Raw genomic sequence first — 25417 nt, forward strand, 5'->3', positions numbered from 1 at the left:
CACTTAGGTCTCTTTAACACAAACTGTCCCTTAAACTGATTCACTGATCAACACTGTGAGATCACATCGATCAACAGTCACTGATCACAGATCAATACTGATCACAGCTCCACCACCCGCTGACTGACAGGCTGATCACTGCATACATGGCTGCCGTGTCCCATCATGCCCCCCTGAGGGTGCGGTGGACCAATGGGGAGTGTCGATGGGGGTGATGATGCAGGTTGTCCCCCCTGCTATAAAGAGCTGCAGCGCCGTGTGGGCCCTCCTGAGCAGTTGGAGCATTCCCAGCCTCGCCTCGGGTGGAGGGATTGCACCGAGGGAAAGCAAAACTACACTGTGACCGTGTAGTTTTGTTTTTATCAGGGGGGGGTCTGGAGGCTCAACCGTTCTCACCTGGGATTTTTGTGGAAACATTGTGGATAAGGAGACAGTTTCCTGTCTGAGTCACCTGGGCTCCGTCCCATCAGTCTGAGGCACTCTTGGAGAGACAAGTGAGTACTTCCCACCTGCTGTCCCCTCTTTACCTGCCTGCCTGCGCTGGTTACTGTGGTTTAGGAGGACTTGGATGAGACATGGAGGATTTTAGGTGGACTTTAGGTGGACTGTGGTTTTTCTGCGTTGAGGTGGAGGCCGTGTGCAGCCGCCTGCTGAAGGCCAAGAATAGCTGCTGATAGCATGAGAGAGGCTGTCAGCTGCTCTGATGGCTTTTTAAGGGAATCAGCGGCGGCAGCTATGTGACACATGGTGGCTGTCAATCAAACTGCACGGGGTCAGGGCGGGGGGACCGAGCACGAGGGGAGGGGGGGGCAGGGGGGGCGAGTATTTTTGGTCACTGCCATATCTGTCGGCGCTCACACGGGTCTGTCTGTAAATAGAGTTTATTCAATTTGCTCCTGTCTGATCTGTGAAGCTGTGTATTGATGATTGATTGGAGCGATCAGCTGAAGGAGAAACAGTTGATCTGATCAGTGATCAGTTGGTATTGATTTTTATTGATGATCAGCTTCTTGACATGTTTGTGAGAAACTGAAGAGGACATGTGGCCTCACTGACAGATCTGATTTATATGAACTTATTTTAAGAAAATCAGATTCAGGATTCTTTGACATAAAGTTTCCCTTAAACTTCTCTTAAATTTTCCCTTAAAAGTCAGAGTTTATAAATATCAAAAATCAAACTGCTGTTTCCTGCTGCTTGGATGTCGTCTTTAATAATAAGAGGTCATACATGTTATGTGTGGGAACATGTGACATCATCTCTGTAAGGCTTTAAGGTTTCTTAAAGTTTCACCTTTTTGCCCTTTAAACTTTAAAGTGATGTCATATGACATGTCTGTGAGGAGTCTCATGTTTCAGTAAATATAAAATATAGCTGATGTTTTTTGGCTGTAAAATGAAACTCTGGTGTTGCTGCTGTTTCATGTGCTCCTGTGTGGTTTGAACCAAACTTTATTAATAATGACGAACATGGATTGATGTGAAACACAAAGAACAGCTGTTGTTTTTTTATAACACTTTGAACTTTATTTATATGTCTATAATTATTGTTTGTCCAGTCACAGGTCAGACACTCACAGATGATTTAATTCACATGATGATAAACTGGGGTAAAAGTACTCGGATCCTTCACTCTAATTAAAGTACTGTTACTGCAGTCAGAGTAGAACCTCCTATCTCCTGTGTCTCATACTGTCAGGGGGGAAACCCTGTATCTCCAGCCTCATGTTTCTCTCATGTGCTGCTCTCAGATCAGTTTCACTAACTCATCTGACAGCTGGTTATTTATTCATGTTGTTGTTTATTTTATCGCTTCTGATTCGTTTATGTCTGTTTGATATTATCTAATTTTCAAGGCCTCATTTATGAGTCATTATTTAATTATTATTATTTGTTATTAATTAATATTATTATTCAGACAGTGAAGGAAGAGAACCTGATGAGGGAACAAAAATAATAAAAAGTCTAAGTCAGTGAAACAATTTGGAGATACGAGCTATTTAAACGACAGCAGACACGTGTAACTTCATGTGACTGAGTAAATACTGCAGTAAAGTGTGTCGTACTGCAGTACAGCAGCAGTCAGTGTAGATGACAGTAATTTGTGAGCTGATGTCAGTTTAACAGCTGCAGCTTCACACTCTTCATCAGTGACGAAGACTCACACTAAAACTTCATTAAAACAAATATAAAATCAGCTGGTCACAGTTCAACAGGTTAAATGTCAACACAAAAATATTTACTTTATTTTTATATGAAAATCCGGAAACTGAGTTTATGTTATCTCATTATATATCCTGTCAGAATTAATATAATATATATTTTTAAAAAAATCAATATAATAAACAAACAGCACTGTTAAATACAGAAAACAGTCAAATTAAGTAACAGTAAAGTCAGGATATAATACATACATATAATAATACATTTTATTTATAGAGCGCTTTGAATATGACTCAGAGACACTCTACATTAGTTAAAAGAGAATAAAAAACAATAAAATACACACACCATCATTCAGACATTAAAAGCTGAAGAAATGTTTTCTACCTTGTTTAAAAAAAAACACTAATATTTCAGATAAATCTCTGCTCTTATTTTAGTCTCTTTTTTTTTTTTTGAGATATTTTTTGGGGCTTTTTAGCCTTTAATGGATAGGACAGACAAGTGTGAAAGGGGGAGAGAGAGAGGGAGTGACATGCAGCAAAGGGCCACAGGCTGGAGTTGAACCCGGGCCGCTGCGGCAACAGCCTTGTACATGGGGCGCCTGCTCTATCACTAAGCCACCGACGCCCCTTATTTTAGTCTTTTTGTATTATTTTTTTTATTCTATTTTTAAGCTCTCATTCTGATGTTTGTCTTTGAGCTTCTGAAAATTCATAATCATAAAAACGAAATTATTTTTAGTTCTTAAATATTGAAGTGACCTCCAAAGCTCATATCTAATAGAAGGTTTTCCTGTAGGATGACCCTGAAGTTAGCGTCGTCCAGGTTCCCTCGTCAAAATCTGATGGAAAAAATGATTATTTTAGAAAATAAATAAACATTTGTGATGCATACACATTTTGTTCATTAAGATAATCTTCGGTAATGAACACCACTTCACGATTACTGAAACATAAATGCCATCACCAGATGTAAAAGCCAATGTTAGGCACCACGGTCACATGACTCAACGCCACCACCACCACAGCGTTTGGCGTGAAGATGTTCTGTCATCTCATTAAGGGGTTTTTACTGATGTATTTTATGTGATAGAGCAAAATATTAAAGTCTCTTCAGCTTGTGTGAACTACAGACTTCAAACCAAAAACACATTGACTTCAAGACGAGGGAGCAGGAAGTGCTAACATGCTAACAGGCTAACTCATTTCTTGGTTTTAGAGCTCATTCCTGAAGCACTTCATGAAGCTTTAATTCAGAAACATTAAAGAAAAACAAGTTATTATATAAATATGATGAATATTATATTATTATTAACAGCAGAAAGTCAAAAATAAAACACAAAGTCAGTGAACACTTTGTTTTAATGTTTAAAATGAAAACTTTATCAAGAACTCCCTGTTTGGATCTGTGCTGACACAGCTTCCTGTTGCAGCTTCCTGTCGCAGCTGTCATGAGTCGTAAAAGCTTCAGTTCCCCCACAGGTGTGAACGGAGCCCCCTCACTGTTCAAACCCTTCACACCTTCTGTTGTCTTCACTTCATCTTAGCTGAAGTCTCCTCAGAGGCAGACGTCAGTAAAAGAGTTAAAATGTGGTTAAAATATCAACAGATAAAATCTGTTTTATTTCATCTTTAAACAGGCTAAAATGATTTTTCTTCTGTTTGTTAAATGGTTGAGACAAAGTCGTAAACAGAGTCATAAAAGACGTGAAGTTTGTTTCCCTTCAGCCCCGACAAACATCACAAACATCATTATAACTGATCAGTACAGACTTCAGTGGCACTGATGATTTAAAAAAAATAAAATAAGTTTGATTCTGTAATATTTGTGAGGCGCAGCACTTTATTGTCAGAGAAAATGCTCAAAAAAAATGTGATTCACAGAAAACTTAAAAATAATGACCAATATTTTTACATGAAAACACGACAAAATGAATGTGTGAAAATTAACTAAAAACAAGCATAAAAATAAATGTTGTTAAATCCTCTGCAGTTTCTTCAGTCAACACAAACATATATCAACTATATATAACTAAGATAAACTATTCTTTTAAAATTAAAATCATAAAATGTATTTCCGTGAAAAACAAACAGCTTCAAATTATAATTAAAACTATTTTTTAAACACAACCCTAAAAGAAGTTATAATTTTATAAAATATAAATATTTTAATCAGTTCAAACAAAAAAATGCAGAGATAATTTTCAATATTAATTTTTAAAACCCTGAGTTTTATTTGTGAACAGGTACGAAATTAAATGTTAAAATAAAATAAAAAGTTTAACTTTAGTCATGATATTTTTCACACATTGATTTTAAATAATGTATTTCTTAGTGAGTTTTTGAGCGGCTGATAAACGAGGTCAGCTGAGGCTGAATGTGGCTCGTACTGAGGTCACCCTGAGGTCACAATAATCAGTGATCAGTTATTGATTATCTGTTTGATTCAATCAGAAAAAAAAAAGATTTTTAAACTCTGACATGAAGATTTTATTTTATTTTTTCCTCTGTTTGTAATTTTTCTTGTCTTTTATTTTCTCATCTTTTTTCTGATCATCATATTTCTTTAATTTCTCTTGTTGGAAGTTAATTCACATTTTAATGTTTTTGTTGTTTCAACATTTTACAAACATCTTAGTTTGTAAAGTTTATATTTTATCAGGATTTACTGAGTTTCATTTAATTTGATGAAGGTTTTCTCTCTGGATTTTAAACCTGTAAACCTGCAGATGAAACTCTGATGATGATGATGACTGTGACACGCGGCTGACCTCCAGCTGCTGCCGTCCGTCAGCATCATCTGCCCCCCAACAGGCTCCGCCCCCTCACATTTATAGCTCTGCTCTTTTTTCTGAAACTGAAACCTTTAGAGACGCTCAGCACTTTTTCATCCAGCTGCTGCTCAAACCTTCAAACCTGCTGCTCAGTAAACACACAAATAAAAATTCATAAAAGCAAAGATCATGACAGCTTCTTCCTCTTCCTCTTCTTCTTCATTTGTGACTTTAAGTGATGTTTGTTGTTCAGTGCTGACTCGGATGTTGATGTGAACCTCACAGCGCAGGACGTGGGGGACATGTTGAATCTGTTAGCCTCTGTTTCTGTCAGAGGTGTGGATTCGTGTCACATGACTTGGACTCGAGTCTTGAATCTGATGACTTTTGACAGTTTTGGTAATTAGTGCAAAAAACATGTTTAACTTCCACCTCTAAGTGTTCACTGTAACCAGCTCAGGCTCCTTTTTGTCCCCAGCTACCATGTTAGCTTCTGCTGCGTCACAAGCATGGCAACCATTGAGGATGAGAAGCATCCATGATTCCCTAATCAACTTTTGGACCTTTTTGCATCAGTACTACGCTCCCATACTGTGCCATTTGAATGCACTTGGCGCACTTCTCCACTCAAAATATGAGGTGTTACAGAACAATGAGATCTGAGACACGCTGACTATTCAGTCCACACAACACTTAATTCCTCAGATAATCCATTTTGTTTGAATCGATCTGACTGTAAATCATGAAAAATTACGTTTCTGAGCATCAGTTGGACAAAAATTATACCAAAGATTATTTTGTTTACACACAAAAACTACAGCTGGTCGACAAAAAAATGAACTGCAGGATGAAAAATGTGTGAAATTCCAGACAGAAGCAACAACTTCCAGCTTTGTTGGACATTTGAAGTTATACAGAGACAATAACAAGACTTATATTTTTATAATTTTATATTTAAATTTTCATTGATTTTCTTTTAAACAGATGACCTCAGTCAAACACAAAAACATTAAGGAAGTCAACAAAAATATTTCACAGACGCACCCACATGTATTTCAATATCATGAGCCCTTAATGAATAGAAAGAAGTTAACCCAAACTTCAGCAAATATCCCTGCTGTATTATTCATTCATTCTGGGTTTTTTGTGTTTTTCCAGCTTCAGTGATGAAACCTTATACTAGTGACACCTGGTGGCAAAAATGTTTTGTATCCAAAAGACATAACTGATTGGAGTTTGACGACAGCTGCTCTACAGTCGAGACAAATATGAACATAGTAAACGAACTAAAATAACCTTTTAACAAATAAATGTACATTTCATTTTGTTACTCTGTTGTTAAATGACATCTGGTGATGAGTGCATTGCGACTTCTTCAGGACTCGAAACTCAAAGTTTAGAACTCGGGACTGGGTGCAAAGACTTAATTGTGACTTACAAAACAAAGACTTGGTCCCACCTCTGGTTTCTGCAGCATGTGACATCATCTCACTTGTCAGACGCTACAAGAGGTTGTTTGTTTTTCATCAGCACCAAACTGATTCAGATGATTTTGATGTGTCGTCTCCACAGTTACAGTTCACTCTCAGAAAGATGGAGATTAACGGTGACCCTTGGTCGATCCTCTGTCGGAGGTGTTCCTCATTGTAATGAACTTATCAGGAGAAAGTCTGAATGAAATCTGACGTTTCTTTGCTGACGACAGTCTGTTGAGTCTCAGTAAAGTTTACGACGTAGAGCAACGTGCAGCTGACTTGTGTCCAGACGAGCTCTCTTGGTGTCTCAGTCCGTCATCTGAGTTGTGACATTTATTAGTAGAGAGGAATTCTGGAAGGATGACGTCTTCTGTGTGTTGAAGACTGAAGGAAACAGGAAGTTTTCAGAATAAAGACATTCGCTGTGTGAAGCTGAGACTTTTAAGTAAAATGTCTTGTAGCTGCTGTAACACTTTGTGTCTTTCTTTGTCCTCAGGGTGCCGACCAACATGACAACACAGGCGCCGACGTTCACACAGCCGCTACAGAGCGTCGTGGCACTTGAGGGTAGTGCCGCGACGTTCGAGGCTCAAGTTAGTGGTAAGAAACGTTTGTTTGAAACTTGTGTTGTGTCACTCGTCTAGAAAACATTCTGCTTATTTCATCTTTAGATTCCTCCAAAGTTCAGTAAGAAGTTTAGAGTCCAGAATGTTTCATGTTCACCTGAACATTAACAAAGACGTGACGTTAAACTCATTTTCCATTTATTTCACTGAACAAAGTCAATAAAACATTTGCTTTTAAAGGTTAGAATGGAGGTTTTACATGTTTCAGTTCAGTATATTTTGTTCACTTCCTGATAGTTGACAGGATCATTGATCAGTTTTGTTATTATAGTTAATTGAACATAGATCCTTCAGATCTTCTGGAATCACTATCTCAAGTACATCAGTCCTTGTAATCCCGAGGTTACATAGTAACCTAAAGTTTGTACCTTTTAATGCACCTGTTGTAAGAATAACACATTTTCCAAAATTTTGTTTTAGACCAGATATTTTAGAAAAAAAAGGTCTAAGTCTTTGAGGAGGGCTTTCAATCAAGAATGTTTTTGAGTTATGAGGAAACTAGCATCATCTGCAGACACTGATATTTTTGTTTTTAGGCCCCATCATTTCATTATTTGATCTTACTTTAATTGCTCACATTTCAGTTGCAATTATAAACAGATACAGGGACAATGGACATCCTTGTTTTACCCCTCTTAACAGGGGAACAGACCCAGACATATATCCATTGTTAATAACTTAGCAGCTGGTGCCATTATATAATGCTCTAATCCAATTAATCAACGATTCACCGAAATTAAAGAATCCCAAACACTTTAAGATAAAATCCAAATGAATTTTATCAAAAGCCTTCTTTAAATCAGCAATAAATATCAAGCCAGCCCTTTTCATTGATTAATAATTTACATAACTTCAAACATTTGTCTTTTATTAGTACCAATGAAGGGACCCTGCATAAACCCTGATTTATCCTGATCAATAATATTCAATAACACTCAGTCATATTCAGTCTATGATCTACACACTTTGCAAGTATCTTGACATCTTATCCTTGAAGTGTGATTTGTCTCCAGTTCTTAAGATATCCTCCTGAGACCCTGTGTCCTCATATGAGGACACTATTTTGTGTTTACTGGACCTTATACATCATTCTGCTTTAACTCTGACCTGTTGTCCTTGTTCGTGGACACTTTTTTGTGCCATCTAGTGGTAGTGAGAGCACAATACACTAATCCATGTAAAAACAAGATGGCAGCCATCTCTGCCAAGTCAGTCTGCAGCTGATTCTGACACAAAAGTGGACAAGGTCCAAAACCTGATCAGATTTAAGGGTTGAAACTTGTTTATTTATGATTAATAATGTTTGTAGTTTGATCTGGCAACAAATTTGACCAATTTTAGAAACAGTAACAATATATGACGTTGTTAATTAGAAAGTACTCATTTGCAGACATTGGGAAGTTTTCATCAGCTCGTTGACGGACCTTGGGACTTTATTATCATAGCCTTTGAGGATATTAAGGCTTTACTGTTTTCTCGTTTGAAGATATTGGGGCTTCATTTATTTATTTATTATCACTGACAATCTTTAGTTTTTTAAACTTATCAGGTCCTACTAATCTCAAATAGCTAGGAAAAATTGAAAATTCATACAAAACAAAAGTTTGGGTCTCAGGAGGATATACTGGGTCCTTAAATTGACCACAGGTTTCTTGTTTTAGAAGCAGTGAAATGATGCCCTGTTTTTGAGAATTAGACAGATATCCAACATTTCAGGTAAAATTATTGATCAGTTTTTAACATTAATTTTTGTCCTTCAGGAATACACTCACATCGTTTCTTTTAAGAAATGCATTTAGCAACAGAAAATCCATAAGTTAATCATCATGGACTGTCCAACATCTGACATTTAGAAGTAATTTTATCAAAAATAAATGCGACAAACTTTAACTGTGATCGTAAAACCAATCTGACAAAGAGTTAAGATTCACAAATAAAATATGTTTGACTGTGAGATTATTGTCATAACTTTGAGGACAAGAATAAACCAACAAACTCTAGACTTTGATCTTACATTTTTCTCCCAAGAGGTAAACTTTTAAATCAATTCTACATTTTTAACTGAAAAATCACAGTTAGAATTTTGAGATTAAAAACTTTAATCCACAATTTATTTTATTTTTCACAGGTTTAGATTTTTTCATTTGATTTTAAGCTCACATTTTTGATATCCCCAGATTGAAATTCTAATTCAAGACTTCTTACATTTTTCAATAATTCTACACTTTTTCTGTTTGATTTCAATCCCACATTTAAAACTTTAACCTTGTTTTTTTTTTTTGTTTTTTTTTTTTATGTTTGAATTTTTTGTATTAATCTCACATCTTTAAGTCCTGAAGATGATTTAAAAAAAAATCTAGTTATAATTTGTAGCATAAGTTTCAAGTCTGAGAGTTGAATAGAATTGAATCCATCATCAGTTCAGCTCTTCTGTGGTCTGGACCTTCAGTATTTGTTGTTGTCTGACAGCAGACCCGTCTGGTTCTTCTCTCCTCTGCAGGTACTCCAGTTCCTGAGGTGAGCTGGTTCCGTGATGGCCAGGTTCTTTCCACCGCCGCTTTGCCCGGCGTTCAGATCTCGTTCAGCGATGGCCGCGCTGTTCTGAGGATCCCCGCCGTGACTGCCGCACACAGTGGAAGATTTTCTGTCAGAGCCACCAACGGCGCTGGACAAGCCACAAGCACCGCCGAACTACTCGTTACAGGTGAGAGGACAGGCACTTTTAGGAAAGTAGATCGGTGTGTTGTTAGCGTAGAAACGGTAAACTACATTACATTTTTTAAACACAGTGGAATCTTATGTAATGACAATAAAACCGGGACTAAGATGGAGCCTTGGGGTACACCACAGGAGACAGTAGCAGCAGAGGAGTTCCAGAAAAAAGAAATCATCATTGTTTTATGAGTCAAAATACACTGTTAATTAATAATTATCTTCCCCTGCAGCTGAGACGGCGCCTCCCAGCTTCCTTCAGAGACTGCAGAGCTCCGCAGTGAGACAGGGCAGCCAGGTGAGGCTGGACGTCAGAGTCTCAGGTATCCCAACACCTGTGGTGAAGTTCTACAGAGAGGGAGCCGAGATCCAGAGCTCGGCCGACTTCAGGATCCTCCAGGAGGGAGACCTGTACAGTCTGCTGATCGCTGAGGCCTTCCCAGAGGATTCTGGGACATATTCTGTGACCGCCACCAACAGCAGCGGACGAGCCACCTCCACTGCTGAACTGCTGGTTCAGGGTGAGATATGTTTTCAAACTGTCTGTCTTCTTTACCAGTGTTGTAAGAAGTAAATACAAAATGTCCGCCCCTCCAGGATGTGATCACAAACTCAACACTGTCTGTGTGTGTGTCCTCAGGTGAAGAAGCCGTTCCAGCAAAGAAAACTAAAACAGTGATTTCGACGTCTCAGATTTCACAGACACGTCAGACCAGAGTTGAAAAGGTAAAAACACTCAAACACAAACATGATTTCATCTGAATCAGGTTCAGGGTCTGCGATTGTGATGTAATCTCATCTGTTGCTCTGCCCTTAGAGGATGGAGGCCAGTTTCCAGGCCACTGCCATGATGGAGATGCAGGTGGAGGGCGCCGAGCTGACACAGCTGGCTCACAAGACTCCACCCAGAGTTCCTCCTAAACCCACGTCCAAGTCCCCAACTCAGCCCTCGCTGGTCGCCAAGGTGACCGCAGGACGCCAACAGTCACCATCACCTGTCAGACACGTGAAGGCGCCCACGCCCACGCCTGTCAGGTAGGTGGAGCCCATAGTTGTTGTTGCAGATTACTTGAGATATATTAATACTTGATCACTGACAGTAAACAAACTTGAGATCAGTGACCTCCCTCCCCCCGTCTCCAGGCCTGCCTCTCCTACTTCAAGACTCTCAGTCTCCCCCATCAGGCCGGTCAAGTCCCCCATCACCACACGCAAGCAAGTGGCCGTCAGCGCTGATGTCCTGCCACCCTGGAAGCAGGGAGACTACATGTCAGAGGCCAGCTACACCAGTATGACCAGTATGACCAGTATCACCCAGCGGGGCCAGGAGCAGCGCTGGGAGCGGGTCACCGGAGTCAGAGAGGTGAGGGGGGAGCTGTGTGGGGTTGGGGGTCCGTACCGCCACCTGGTGGTCAACAAGTCCAGGAGCAATTTGGAAATCATGGACAATGTTAAATCAGATAACCTCCAAAGCAGTGGTTCCCAACTGGTGGGTCATGATCCAAAAGTGGGGTGCTGGTCCATTCTGAATGGACCGCAAGTGACTCGCAATTGTGTCAAGTTTGTTAAAAACATACTGTATTTTGAAGTACAATGAATTTCCGGCACACAGCATTTATTTTGAAGTGTCCGATGCTGCTGTAGAGTGAGTGGATGATGGACAACTACTTACCAGAGACAGCAAACTAGCTTGTCAACATGGCCAAATGCAAGTATGCAAGCAAATATATTAAACTGTGTGGACCTTTAACTAACGACTAAGGAGAAGTCTGGACCAGTTGGGGACCACTGGTTTAAGGGTGCTTTCACAGCTGCCCTGTTTGGTTCGGTTCAATGGAAAGCAAGTTTGTTTGCCCCGTAAGTGCGGTTCGTTTGGGCAGGTGTGAACTCAACAATCACACTCAGGTGTGCACCAAGACAACCGGACCGAGACCTTCTTAAAGAGTTGGTCTCGGTCCAGTTAAAAATGAACTCTGGTGCTGTTCGTTTGTGATGAGAACGTGTTGAGACCTCGATCCGAACCAACTGCAGTCACATGGAAATTCTGACCAATCAAGAGCAGCTTTCTCGTGCAGGCATTTGATCTGATCCACTGGTGTGCTGCTGTGAGAACACGAACCAACTCTAGGCAATTATACAACTTTGTAACAAAATGATGCCCTGATTCGGACCAAAGCAAGACAACCCTAGGTCTGAAAGCACCTTAAAGGGTTATTGAAGTTTGGGTTAAAAGACATTTTCAAATCACATTCAGGAACCTCCATCCTTCAGTCCCACAGTCCAGTCTGTTCCATTTCTTTCATCCATCTTATTTCAGTATGAATGTTTTTGTGTTGACCACTTTAACATTCTTGGTTTGTGTCTGTTTCCTGAACTTGTTCAAGTCTCTTTTTATGGTGAACACCAGACTTAATCATTTTGATTTGGTTATTAGCCTCAAACTGTTTCATCTGGAGCCCCAGATGACATGAGTTTTACTCCGAACGCAGAGGGGTGGGACGACGAGGAAATGACATGTAGCCATAACGTCCATCATTCGGACATTGAGTCATACGGTGATGAAATAAACACAAGCCAGGAGGAGATTTGTGAAACTCTTGACGACCAGGACACGGTGTCCTCAATACAAGAGGAGCAAGAATTCATCAATTCTTTAGAGAGCTGTGTGGAGACACCTACGGACAACTTAAGCGATGAAGACATGATGGAGATGTGTTGTAGTCCATCATACATCTGCACAGATCTCTCCTCCATCTTTAAAGACTCGTCACCTGTTTCAAACCTTGATTCAACCAAAGAAACGTTAAGGTTTCATAACTGTGACGCCTTGCCCCATTCATGTGATGAAGACAGTCCATCTGTTAATCAGGACAAATGGTGTTACTGTGGTCTTTATCAAGATGTCTCCCAGCAGCCAGAGGAGCAGGTACATGAGTGGACACGTCACATTTGCTCCATTATCTTTTTTGAGCACTTACACCACCTCTTTTTTGAATTTTGTTTCCACCAGCTTGAGGTTTCCAGGTCACTTTTCTGCACCTTTACTTCTTTTTTCTTCCTGTTGGTCTTTACAGACTCTCAGCTGATTGCGGTGTTTTATTTCCTGCATGTCAAACAGCAAGCTTCAATGTTTATGTGGGTACGTTAACATGCACACAAGTATCATGTCCATGAAATAATCTTTTATCTTAACTTTGTGTTTTTTGGACATTGATCCAAAACACGGATCACTTTCGGTCCAAAAAGCAAATTAAGAGCTGATTTAGGTTTCAGTGATCAGGAAATTATGTTTACACATACAAACATGTGAATCAGATTCTCTGAAAACTTAATCGTAACAGTGATACTGGTGTGCATGCACAAGTTTTGGTGTTTTTTACAGAGGCAGGTTGGTGTCGAGGGGTAAAGTGTTGGGTCAATTCTTTATTTTGTTCTCTCAGTTAATGACCCGAGGCCTTAAATGATTTTAAGTTGTGCCACATCCACTCAGCTGGAAAACTGGAGTCACAGCATGGTTAGCCTAGCATAGCATAAAGATTTTAGCATGGGAAAATGGCTAGCCTGACTCTGTCTAAAGTCAAAACTACAACTATGAATACCTCTTAAATATGCACTTAATAGCTACATAAGTTATACCATGTTAACAGATTGAGACTAAAGCTAAAAGGCCCCAGACATGATATTTTGCTAAAAGATTGAGGCTAAAGCTAACAGGTCTCAGACATGATACAATGCTGACAGATTGAGGCTACGCTACAGATAACAGGTCCCAGACATGAGACCATCCTAACAGATTGAGAATAAGGCTAACAGGTCCCAGACATTATATCATGCTAAGAGAGTGAGGCTATAGCTATCAGGTCTCAGACATTAAATCATGCTAACAGAGTGAGGCTAAAGCTATCAGGTCCCAGACACAATATCATGCTAACAGCTGAGGCTAAAGCTAACAGGTCCAAGGAACAAAGTCATCACAAGCTGTAAGATGTTCCAAAAATGTTGAAGACATTTAAATCGAAATGGCCCCTAACCAGAGCAGACACACAGATGAATCTGTAATAATATGAGAGAACTAATTGCTAAAATAAGATAAGTAGATATATTCAAATTTCCTCCTGCCCACCTGCCTGTCTCTGTCCTGCTGTCTTGCCATGGATGTCCTGAGATCTATGTGCTGCTGGTTGTGTCTCCAGGCTGAGGGAGGGAAAAGAGCCGGGGCAGTGGCCACGGTGATGGCTGCCGTTGACCTCGCTCGTGTCCGTCAGCCTGTGCATGTCAAGGGCGATCCAGCTGAAGAGGAGGAGGCTGAGGCTGTAGAGGCAGAGTTAAGGCAGGAGGCCGCCGCTGCCGCCGCTGCCTTGGCTGCCGATCAACAGTATCAAGCCAGCCGGACAACAACAAGAGTACAGGCTGGTCAAATGCTTACTACTGCTCAAGAGTTTACACCTGAACCAACCCTGCCACCGCCTCAGGTTAGCTAGGCCTCCAAAGCTAATCAACAACAAAATTACAAAGAAATTTGACCAAATGAGATCAGCTGGTTTGGTTATAAAAGAGTCTTTTGTACTGCACTGTCAAACAATTTTTTGGGTTCACAAACAATTCAAGGTTTAACAAATTTGAGAAAAATAAATCCCTATAGTCCTGTTATTGATTATGCTTATCAATTAAAGTATTTGTGACTTTCAGAGTCCCCTTGTAAAGAACCCTTAGGTGGAAAAAGAGTATGTATGAGTATATTAATTTGGTATTATATCGTGGTTGGTGTTCATGGTTTAATGATAACAAAATGATAAGACAGTAACGACGCCCAGGTGTCCACAGGTGACCATAGAAACAATAATGACTCCCAGGTGTCCATAGAAACAATAATGACTCCCAGGTGACCATAGAAACAATAATGACTCCCATGTGACCATAGAAACAATAACGACTCTCAGGTGACCATAGAAACAATAATGACTCCCAGGTGACCATAGAAACAATAACGACTCCCAGGTGTCCACAGAAGCAATAATGACTCCCAGGTGACCATAGAAACAATGACGACTCCCAGGTGACCATAGAAACAATAACGACTCCCAGGTGACCATAGAAACAATAATGACTTCCAGGTGACCATAGAAGCAATAACAACTCCCACATCTCCATGGAAACTGTAATGACTCCCAGGTCTCCAAAGAAACAATAAAGACTCCCAGGTGTCCAAAAAAATTAAATCGACTCCCAGGTTTCCAGAGACAACAACGACTCCCAGATGTCCATAGAAACAATAATGATTCCCAGGTCGCCATAGAAACTATAACGACTCTGTACTGTCCTCGATGATAATCACTGTAAAATAAAATCCTGATTAAATTTCATGAAAATGAGCAAAAATTTTTGCCAGTGCTTTAGAAAGACAAATATCTTAATAACCATGTCATTGTTTTCAGTACTTATAGGAATAAAGTATTTTCATTTACATATAAATACATATATTGTCCAGTTCTTAAATCTTCCTGAGGTTGTAACACTCATGTGAACTCTGTTGGTTACTCCAGATTCAGAAAACGACAGAAATCATCTCCCATGTGGAAACTGGTCCCGCTCCGTCCCCAGTTCCACATTTCACAGTTTCTAAAGTTTCTGTCCCAAAACATGAACCTAGCTCTGAGGTAAGAAAGGCAACATCAGGCAAGCAGTAGAAAACGTGAACTAAGAAACAGCATTTGAATTAATTGCAACTTTAGTCAGTAATAAAACCTATAATTGACCCTTCGCTAAGCCCATCCTCCTCAGTCACTGTTAGTGACCTGTCAACCTCCCCGATCTCAAAATGAGTCTTTGCTGCCACAATGAATGCTAGAACTAAATTTTATCACCTGTAGCTAGCTAGCCTGTTAGCCTATTAACTCCTGAGTCAGTTAAAAACTCAATGTCCTGATATATTCTAAAAGGTACTGTTAGCAATGCTAGTGTAAAATCTAATAGCATTCAGGACTGGCACCTACACAGTGGATGTTTCAGTCCTGAATGGTGTGCTAACTCTTGGCTTTGGAAGTGATGCTTGGTTACTGTGTACATAGTTAGCTAGTTAGCTGCGCAGTGTTAGCAGTGTACATAAGACCACAGTATCCCTCTGACTACAACTCGTCCTACACCGCTTCAGCTTGTGAAGAAACAGTGACACATCTGCTGTGACTAGTTACCATTGCGCACAACAAGATTTTGCCAAGTAGAACATGCTCCTGGATCAACATCCCACATCGCTTTCCTGGACCAACATTACAATCAACCAAACACAGCCCTCTGACATCATCAGTGTGCTGCTGCTGTGCTTGTTTCAGAATTCCTTTGTGCTGCTTCAGAGCTAAGCTAATTTTCCGAATTGAATTTAGGGCAATTAAACAAAATACTCAGTTACACTTAAAAAACATAAAACTTGTAGGCTTCTGCAGGGTTAGCAATTTGCTTGCTAACTAGGTTAACTATGCTAATGAGTAAACCTGCCAATAGATAAGAATATTAGCAAGCTAGCTTGCTAACTAGGTAGGCTATGTTAACAGGAAGCTGTTCACTAACAAAGATAAGGATAGTAACATTTTTCATTTGCAAATTCCTGCAGTTATCACAATATCCCAACTTTTTTGCAATCTTGATCCTGGATAGATTTGGTTAGGTTTATCCAGGGCCATCATCATCATCACACTGATTTTGGATTATTTGTTAATGTCAACATCAGCATAGCATTGATGGTCCTGGATCAACTTAAGTGATTCTTTTCAGGATCAACATGGCAGTAAGAGTCAAGATCAACATAAGCAAATTATCCAGAGTCAAGGTGACGATGATGGTCCCCGATCAAAATGAACAAATTATTCAGGGTCAACATGGCAGTGATGGTCAAAGATCAACATGAACAATGCAATCCTGCATAAATATAGTTTTGAATAGGTTATTGAAAAGAGGGAAGGTGTGTCCTTAGGTCTTTACAATTGCAAAATAACATTATTCTTACTCTTAATGTTAATAAACAATGTCTCCACCCATAGCCAACCTGGTGAGCAAGCTAATTGCTATCCCTGCAGTAACTTATAAGGTTTTTTTCCAGTGTTACTGAGGATTTTGTTTAATTTTACTTCCTTCAATTCGGAAAATTAGCCTAGCTCTGAAGAAGCACAAATTTGAATTTTGAAGGAAGCCCAGCGACAGCACACTGATGATGTCAGAGGATTGTGATTGGTTGATTGCTATGTTTGTCCAGGAGCATGTCCAGCTTGGATATATCACATTGTGCTTACCGTTGCTAAGCTATGATTGGACAGTTGCTGTTTGGGGAAGGGAACAGTTTAGCGAACAGTCATTTGGCTATTACTGCTTGCCTGAAATGCAAACTTGTTGTGAACTGTAGTGAAGTAAGAATGTCTATAAAATAACAAATGAATCCACCTTTAACCTTGTTTTTCTTCACCCCCTTAATCAATAAACACACTCCAGACTTATTAATCCAGCTTTATTTTAAGTTCCCTGTTGTAGCTTTAATAAAACTAACGTTGGTAGATCTCTCCCTGTGCTGTGGTTTAACACAAACTTTCAATACAAACCAACATATTTTACTGATGATCGTGTACCTGTTCCTCCTCTTTGGGTCGGTCAGGTTTCCATCGCCGGCTCTGCTATCGCCACTCTGCAGAAGGAGTTATCTTCTTCCTCTGCCACAGCTAGAAAGATCATCAAGCCAGTCAAGTCTCCCAGTCCGTCTCGTACAGTGGTGGAGACCAGAAAGACACTGGAGCCAATCCCTCCACCATTCAAGGACTTCGCTGAGAAATATCAGAGTCACTTAGGCACTGAGTTACAGACTGGGAAGGTGTTCTCGGGGGGCTTGGAGAGAGTATATGAGGAGTGGGGAGTCCAGGTTTGTAATCTAGTTTAGTGGGCTGGATCCGAACAGGACAAGAAAACCTGATGAGTCAATGAAGATCAGATAACTTCTACAGTCCAAAACAACAATTAAGAATCAATGTTTGTGTTCGTCCAAGACTTTGATCCAAAGCAAGATATCTCCAAATCTACTGGCAAGAATACCATGACAACTGCAGTGTATATTGATCCCCAAATTACCTCTCTGACCGTTGTTCCAGTGCCATCAATGGTCAATTTATCCATGTTAAATCTGAGGAGCAGAATTTTTCCTACTCCCCAGAGCTTGAATCCTTTGGATTCTAGCGGCCCCTTCAATTTTAGCACCACCCAAAACTTTATATTTTCATCCTCACTACTCATTTGGTTAAAGAATACCTAAATAAAAGATACTGCAAAAATAAGGAGCTACTTGATGACCTTAGGTCTAGATATTTAAAAGTCAGGTTTTCTTGATTTGTGTGAAAATCCAGGACTTATCATCCCTCTAATAAAAACTTTAACATGCTCGTCGATGCTATTGACCACCTCATTCTCACCTCTTGAGCCCATCCAGCCTCCTCTCCATCTTTCTGTGCTGTGTCGTCTTTTCTTTTCATGCTGGTCGTGATCAGCAAGTTAAAAGTCTTGTCCAGAGTGTGTTTGCTATGTTGTGTCCATGTCATTGATTTTAAAAGTAGGTGCGTCTTTTGTTAAATTGAAGTGCTAACAAATCTGTGTCTGTCTGACAGGTGATGGAGGCAGCAGCTGTACCTGCTGCAGGTGGCGCCGTAGTCCCACCCACACTGGTTTCAGTAAGTAGTTTAGTTCTCCTCAAACACACTAAATGTGTTTATGCCCCTGTGGAGAAATTTCTAAAAGTGTTACGTTTTCTCTGCAGGGCTTGAAGAACACAAATGTGACAGAGGGCGAGTCGGTGACCCTGGAGTGCCAGATCAGCGGTCACCCCACACCTGTCATCATGTGGTTCAGAGAGGACTACAAAATTGAGAGCTCCATTGATTTCCAGATAAGCTACGTGAACGGATTCGCCCAGCTGGTGATCCGCGAGGCATTTGCTGAAGACAGTGGACGCTTCACCTGCACTGCCACAAATGAGGCTGGAACCGTCAGCACCTCCTGCTACCTGCTTGTCCAGGGTGAGTACAAACAGTAGAAAAACTTTCAACAAAATAACAATTGAATTGTATCTCTAAAATAGAGGGTTTTTGATGTCCCTCTGAATGCAGTTACCTCTTGAGACCCTCAGGGCTCTATTGTGGGTTCTCTTCTGTTTTATCTTTCGCTGAATCCTGCCTCCCTTTGGTACTGGGAATCTTTTCTGTTTGAGGTGGTGCCTCCTTCTCGAGACTAACCCTGTCTTTCTCTTCCAGTGTCCGAGGACATCGAGGGCAGAGAGGAGATGACTATCGTCACTGAACGTGTTGAAACTGCCGAGAAACTGTGAGTCCTTCAGGATCTATTCAGTCAAATTAATTGTTAAGACCTAAACATAGCTGTCTGTATAGATCGGTCCTAAAAAACAGATTTATGTTTTCAGAGTAACCGAAGAAGCCAAAGAGGAGGTGGCTGAGTCAGATGCTGCAGCCGCCGCTCCCTTCTTCATCAAGACACCAACCATCCAGAAGCTGGTGGAAGGAGGAAGTGTCGTGTTTGAATGTCAGGTTGGAGGAAGCCCCAAACCTCACATCATCTGGAAAAAGAGTGGTGTACCACTCACCACTGGGTACAGGTATGTAATATGGTCAAAAAGTACTGGTCAGGTTCATGGTGCCAAGAGTCCCAAGAATTTAGGTGGTTTACTTTATTTGATTAACTTCTTACTGTAAACCCAAAGTACCAACTGTCCCTGGGTCTGTGATGGGTCACTCACCTCAACCATCTGTTCGGCTACATTCTGGGCTTATGTGTAGAAAATGGTGCTCGAGACATCTATAATGTGCAGCCTTGAAAACATGAAGTCCTGGGTTTGAATATTTAACTCGGTGCATATAAAACTTGTGATATATGACAACTTCTTATTGGAAAATGAATGGGAAAAATGTAATGGATTGGATTTAGATAAACCCAAGAGATAATGTGTCAAAGTGAGAACTGTTATTTCCTACCCAGTTCCAAGAGGTTAAAAAACAGGACAGACAAAAACATACAACATGTGATACCTAACAGTGGAAACGTTTGGAGCATTAAGTGGCGTACTGGCTTAGGATGCCGATGATGAGCTGTGCTTGTCCCCGGTTTGATTCCAGTAATCTGAAATCACAGAGGAAAGGCTGCTCTTTGCACACATTGGAAACACTTTGGAAACCAGTGATCAAGGTTTCCCAGAATGGTGCAAATCATTAAGTTTAAACACCAGAAATATCCCCAGTTTTTTTGTCATAGTCTTTTTCTGCCTCTTCCTCACTTTTCTTTGACTTTGTTGGCATCTTACGCTGTGCTTCTCTCCTGCACTACCCTTGGGGCAAACTTGAGATTTTTAGCTCCATTTCTGGCAAGACTGTAGAAAAATATAAATCATCTCAATAATGTTTGTTCAGATTGGGTCTGTAATGAATACTGCACCCTGGAGGGGACACTAGTCATTACATTTACATGCTCCTTCTCTGCTGTCCATCAGATACAAAGTTGCCTACAAGAAGGAGACTGGAGAATGCAAGTTGGAGATCTCCATGACCTTCGCTGATGACGCCGGAGAATACTCTGTCTTTGCCAAGAACAAGCTGGGAGAGGTCTCAGCCTCCGCCAGTCTGCTGGAGGAAGGTATGTAAACATCTGCATCAGTAAAATCTACTGAAATAAGACAAGAGAGCAAAGAGTCAAAGACATCAAACTGGAAGAGATATTATATGTCTTGATAAGAGCTACAGAGTACTGGTTCTTCTCTGATGTCAGGGTTTGTTCAGGCAATGGAATAAGTTGCTTGAGGTTATGGAACGCCAAATGCTTTGTTTTGCTAACAGAGGAATATGAAGCCTACATGAAGAAACAAGAAGCAACATTTAAGACTGAAGTGACAGCCGTGGTGCAGGAGCCCAAAGTGGGAGATGTTCCCCCCGTTGTGGTTACGACCATGGAGCAGATGACCACCACCATTATATCTGGACAGGTAGGAGCATCATGAGCCATGGTTGGAAGTTCTCTAGGAGTAGTTTTGAAAGATGTATTTCAGGGTAACTTGGAACTTTATGTATCTATGTGGCCAGATTAAACCACTAGAGGGCAATCTCAACAGCCCCTACCTATACCACTACCTCTCTGACCCTTGTGTTTGCTTCTGTCACCTTCAAGTAAAGACATTTAACAGATTTATACAAAAATAGACACAATGGTGAGTACAACATAAACCTAAATAACAAAGAGATCCACCAATCAAACACAACATTAAAACCACTGACAAGTGAAGTGAATAGCATCGATCATCTTGTTACAATGTTTTGCTGGGAAACCTTTGGTCCTGACATTCATGTGGATGCCACTTAATGCATTCCACCTACCAAAACACAGTAAAGGACGAAGTGCACCCCTTGTGGTTGCTGGCCTGAGGAATGTGACAAAGAGTTCAAGGCGTCGACCTGAACAAACTCTTCAGATCCTAAACTGATTAAGCATTTCTAAGACATGGCGATACCCATAAGGTCCTGTGTCTGTGCCTTGACAGGTCAAAAGCCCCACCGTGGATCAGACTTGACTCTGACCCGTTGAGACATGAATACAGGACCTCTGGGGTTGTCCTGTGGTGCCTGGCATCGAGGTTTTGGCAGTGGAGGTGGGATAATGCCACCTTCCACAGATGCTCAATCAGATTGGGATCTGTGGAATTTGGAGGCCAGGTTGATGCTCTTTATCATGTCCCTTGGGTCATTCCTGAACAATTTATGTACAGCCCCAAGTACAGGGGCTGTACTTGGTCCAATACAGTGTTTTGGTGGATGGAGCATGTCAAGCGGCCCCCACAGGAATGCCAGGACCAAAGGTTTCCCAGCAGAACATTGTGTTGTTGATCAAAGTTATTTACTCCATGTGCTGGTGGTTTTAATGTTGTGGCTGATCAGTGTGTAGTTTTTGACCCAGAGCCATGTCAGACCTTAAGATCAGGTATACAGCAGGGCCTTTTTAAAAACTTTCGTCAATGTTGATTTAAGTTAATATTGTAATTAAGTGGTGCACAAACCATGCTCAAATAGAAAGGAAGGAGGGAAACAAGTCACAGCATTGATGTAAATACCTTTAAACATTTTATATCATAGTGTAAATATTCCCAAGTATTCCCATAATATGCAATCATATCTCCATTCCTAACTCGAACACGTCGTGGATTTGCTCGACAACTAGGACTTTGCCAATATTTTAATCGCCAGCCAACAGTGAATGGATGACTGCTGATCAACAGTCACCTCTAAAACAACAGAATTACTGTCAAGAACTCTTAAGTACCTGAACATATGTCATGTTCAAATGTTGTGTCATCTCATCTGTAGGAATTCCATCTCTCTGCCATTGAGCTGAGGATCATCCAGGAGATTGAATTCCGCATTATGAAGATTACCTACAAAGAGATTGTGACAGAAGACGGAGAGTTGATGGTGACCGCTGACCCCACTGAGGCCGTGCAGCCTGCCTTTGACACTCCCGTCAAAAACTACAGGATCATGGAGGGAATGGGCGTCACATTCCACTGCAAGATGAGTGGAATGCCGCTCCCCAAGGTACCGATTATTTGAAAAATGGGTTTCCGTAAAACAAAATGTCTCTGTTGGTTTTAAATGAATTGGTCTTACAATGGCATTTCATCTTCTACCAGATTGCTTGGTTCAAAGATGGCCAGCGTATCAAGCCTGGCGACCGTTACCAGATGGAAGTTCTTCAAGATGGACGAGCCAGCCTTCGTCTGCCTGTGGTGCAACCAGAAGACGAGGGCGTCTACACCGCCTTCGCCACCAACATGAAGGGAAATACTGTCAGCTCTGGGAAGCTCTACGTAGAGCCATCCGGAGCTGGAGCACCTCAGAGATTCGCACCACAGCCAGCGATGCAGAGGATCAGGTAAGGTCTAAAAGGACTAAGAAGTATTTCTGAATTGTAGAACTGTGGACATCTGGTAAACAACAACTCTGCTTCTTCTTCAGGTCCACATCTCCTCGTTCTCTGAGCCGCTCACCTGGACGTTCTCCCAGCCGTTCTCCCGGACGCTCACCAGCCCGCCGGCTTGACGAGACAGATGAGGCTCAGCTAGAAAGACTCTACAAGCCTGTTTTTGTCATGAAACCTGCCTCATGTAAATGCTCTGAGGGGCAAACCGCCAGATTCGACCTGAAGGCTGTTGGCAGACCGATGCCTGACACATACTGGTTCCACAATGGTGAGTAGATAGTCGATAAATCTTCATTAAGTGTTCTTGAATAAGATTTGTTGGTCTCACATTAATCAAAATCTGTACATTGCCTCCTCAGGACAACAAGTGGTTAGTGACTACACCCACAAGATAGTAGTTAAAGAGGATGGTACCCAGTCCCTGATTATTGTCCCAGCCATGCCACACGACTCTGGAGAGTGGACAGTCATCGCTCAGAACAGAGCTGGACGTTCGTCTATCTCCGTCACCCTCACTGTTGATGGTATGACTGCAGTTCATCCTGGAATTTTTGTGAACACTGAGCTTTTTTGAAAAGGGACTTGCAAACTTTGTTCATTTTAAGGTGTCTTAACAATTTCTTGTCTTTTTTTTTTTCAGCTAAAGAAACTTTGGTGCGCCCCCAGTTCATTGAGAAGCTGAGGAATATCAGTGTAAAGCAGGGTACTCTGGTTGAGTTGGCTGTCAAAGCCATTGGAAACCCCCTGCCTGATATTGTCTGGCTGAAAAACAGTGACATTATCACCCCACACAAACACCCAAACATAAGGTATGTTTGATTTTGATTTCACATATAATAAAGTAATTAGATTTTTCAATTACCTAAAAACTGACTAGTCAAGTACCCATTCCAAAGTATTTATCAAAGTAAGACCCAAATGTTGAAGATATTCTGATATGATATATCTATTTTCCAGGGTGGAAGGAACCAGAGGAGAGGCCAAATTCCAGATTCCCTCAGCAGCTGGCTCAGACAGCGCCTGGTATACAGCTACAGCCATTAACAAGGCCGGCAGAGACACCACTCGCTGCAGAGTCAACATTGAGGTGGACTATGTTGAACCTGAACCAGAGAGGAAGCTCATTATTCCCAAAGGAACCTACAAAGCCAAAGAGATCACCCCTCCAGAGGTGGAGCCCCTTCATCTGCGATATGGTCAAGAGCAGTGGGAGGAGGGCGACCTTTACGACAAAGAGAAGCAGCAGAAACCACAGTTCAAGAAGAAGCTGACCTCTGTCCGAATGAAGCGCTTTGGTCCAGCTCATTTTGAGTGCAGACTGACCCCTATTGGTGACCCCAACATGGTAGTGGAGTGGCTGCATGATGGCAAACCTCTGGAAGCTGCTAATAGGTTGCGCATGGTCAATGAATTTGGCTACTGCAGTCTTGACTATGAAGTTGCTTACGCCAGAGACAGCGGTGTCATCACCTGCAGAGCCACCAATAAGTTTGGAGTCGACCAGACCTCGGCCACTCTCGTTGTCAAAGATGAGAAAGGCCTTGTTGAGGAAAGCCAGCTTCCTGAAGGCAGGAAGGGAGTGCACAGAATGGATGAGATCGAGCGCATTGCTCATGAGGGAGGACCTGCAGGAGTCACCACTGATGAAGAAATAGAGAAGACCAAACCTGAGATTGTCCTTCTTCCTGAACCAGCAAGCGTGCTGGAAGGCGACATTGCACGATTCCGCTGCAGAGTGACCGGCTATCCAGCACCCAAGGTTAACTGGTACCTCAATGGGCAACTCATCCGCAAAAGCAAGAGATACAGACTTCGTTATGATGGTATTTACTATCTGGAGATCACTGAAATCAAATCCTATGATTCAGGAGAGGTCAAAGTGGTGGCTGACAACATCCTGGGCTCAGCTGAGCACACCGTGAAACTGGAGATTAAGCAGAAAGAGGACTTCAGAACTCATCTGCGCCGAGCCCCAGAGGGTAAGGCAGCTGAGGCACCTGAACCTGGAAAAATGCCCTTTGAGGTGGTGAAGGTTGAGAAGCCCACAGAGGACTCTCAGCTGAAAGAGGTAGTCAAGCTCAAGAAGGCCCAGAGAATCGTCCATGAGAAAGCAACGGAGGAGACAGAGGAGCTGAGGAGCAAGTTCAAGCGCAGGACAGAGGAAGGATACTACGAGTCCATCACTGCAGTGGAGCTCAAGTCACGTAAGAGGGACGACTCCTATGAGGATCTGCTGAAGAAAACAAAGGAGGAGCTGCTTCACCACGCCAAGGAGAAGGAGGAGGCTGAGAAGAAGAAGGAGGAAGAGCGCCGCAAAATTACAGTTAAACCTTTACAACCAGAGCGGGTCAAGCTTTCCGCCAGCATGGAAGCTCCAAAGATCCTGGAGCGTATTACCAGCCAGACAGTCGCACTGGGCGAAGAAGTCAAGTTCAGAGTCAGGGTCGTTGGTAGACCAGATCCTGAGTGCCAGTGGTTCAAAAATGGTGTTCAGCTAGAGAAGTCTGACCGTATTTACTGGTACTGGCCTGAGGATCACGTGTGTGAACTGGTGATCAGAAATGTCAGGGCCGAGGATTCTGCCAGCATCATGGTTAAAGCTTTGAACACCGCTGGAGAAACTTCCAGCCACGCCTTCCTGCTGGTGCAAGGTAACACAATCCTGGA

General features: G+C 41.5%; 1 protein-coding gene across 1 annotated transcript in view; it reads left to right on the top strand.

Annotated features, from left to right (window-relative positions):
* Positions 1-267: 267 nt before the first annotated feature.
* LOC144466757 (titin-like) overlaps positions 268-25417 on the top strand; it is a 63953-nt gene continuing 38803 nt past the window's right edge. The window contains exons 1-22 of the mRNA XM_078174173.1: positions 268-494; positions 6910-7013; positions 9540-9743; positions 9985-10272; positions 10392-10477; positions 10569-10786; positions 10895-11114; positions 13945-14223; positions 15295-15408; positions 17391-17651; positions 18388-18450; positions 18537-18795; positions 19030-19099; positions 19197-19388; positions 20277-20419; positions 20620-20765; positions 22138-22365; positions 22461-22702; positions 22786-23018; positions 23110-23274; positions 23391-23559; positions 23708-25401. Of these exons, the coding sequence (XP_078030299.1) occupies positions 6923-7013; positions 9540-9743; positions 9985-10272; positions 10392-10477; positions 10569-10786; positions 10895-11114; positions 13945-14223; positions 15295-15408; positions 17391-17651; positions 18388-18450; positions 18537-18795; positions 19030-19099; positions 19197-19388; positions 20277-20419; positions 20620-20765; positions 22138-22365; positions 22461-22702; positions 22786-23018; positions 23110-23274; positions 23391-23559; positions 23708-25401 (5365 nt within the window). The 5' untranslated portion in view covers positions 268-494; positions 6910-6922. The remainder of the gene's footprint in view (positions 495-6909; positions 7014-9539; positions 9744-9984; positions 10273-10391; positions 10478-10568; positions 10787-10894; positions 11115-13944; positions 14224-15294; positions 15409-17390; positions 17652-18387; positions 18451-18536; positions 18796-19029; positions 19100-19196; positions 19389-20276; positions 20420-20619; positions 20766-22137; positions 22366-22460; positions 22703-22785; positions 23019-23109; positions 23275-23390; positions 23560-23707; positions 25402-25417) is intronic.

The sequence above is a fragment of the Epinephelus lanceolatus genome, chromosome 14, assembly GCF_041903045.1.
Source record: "Epinephelus lanceolatus isolate andai-2023 chromosome 14, ASM4190304v1, whole genome shotgun sequence".
In the NCBI taxonomy this organism is placed as follows: domain Eukaryota; kingdom Metazoa; phylum Chordata; class Actinopteri; order Perciformes; family Serranidae; genus Epinephelus; species Epinephelus lanceolatus.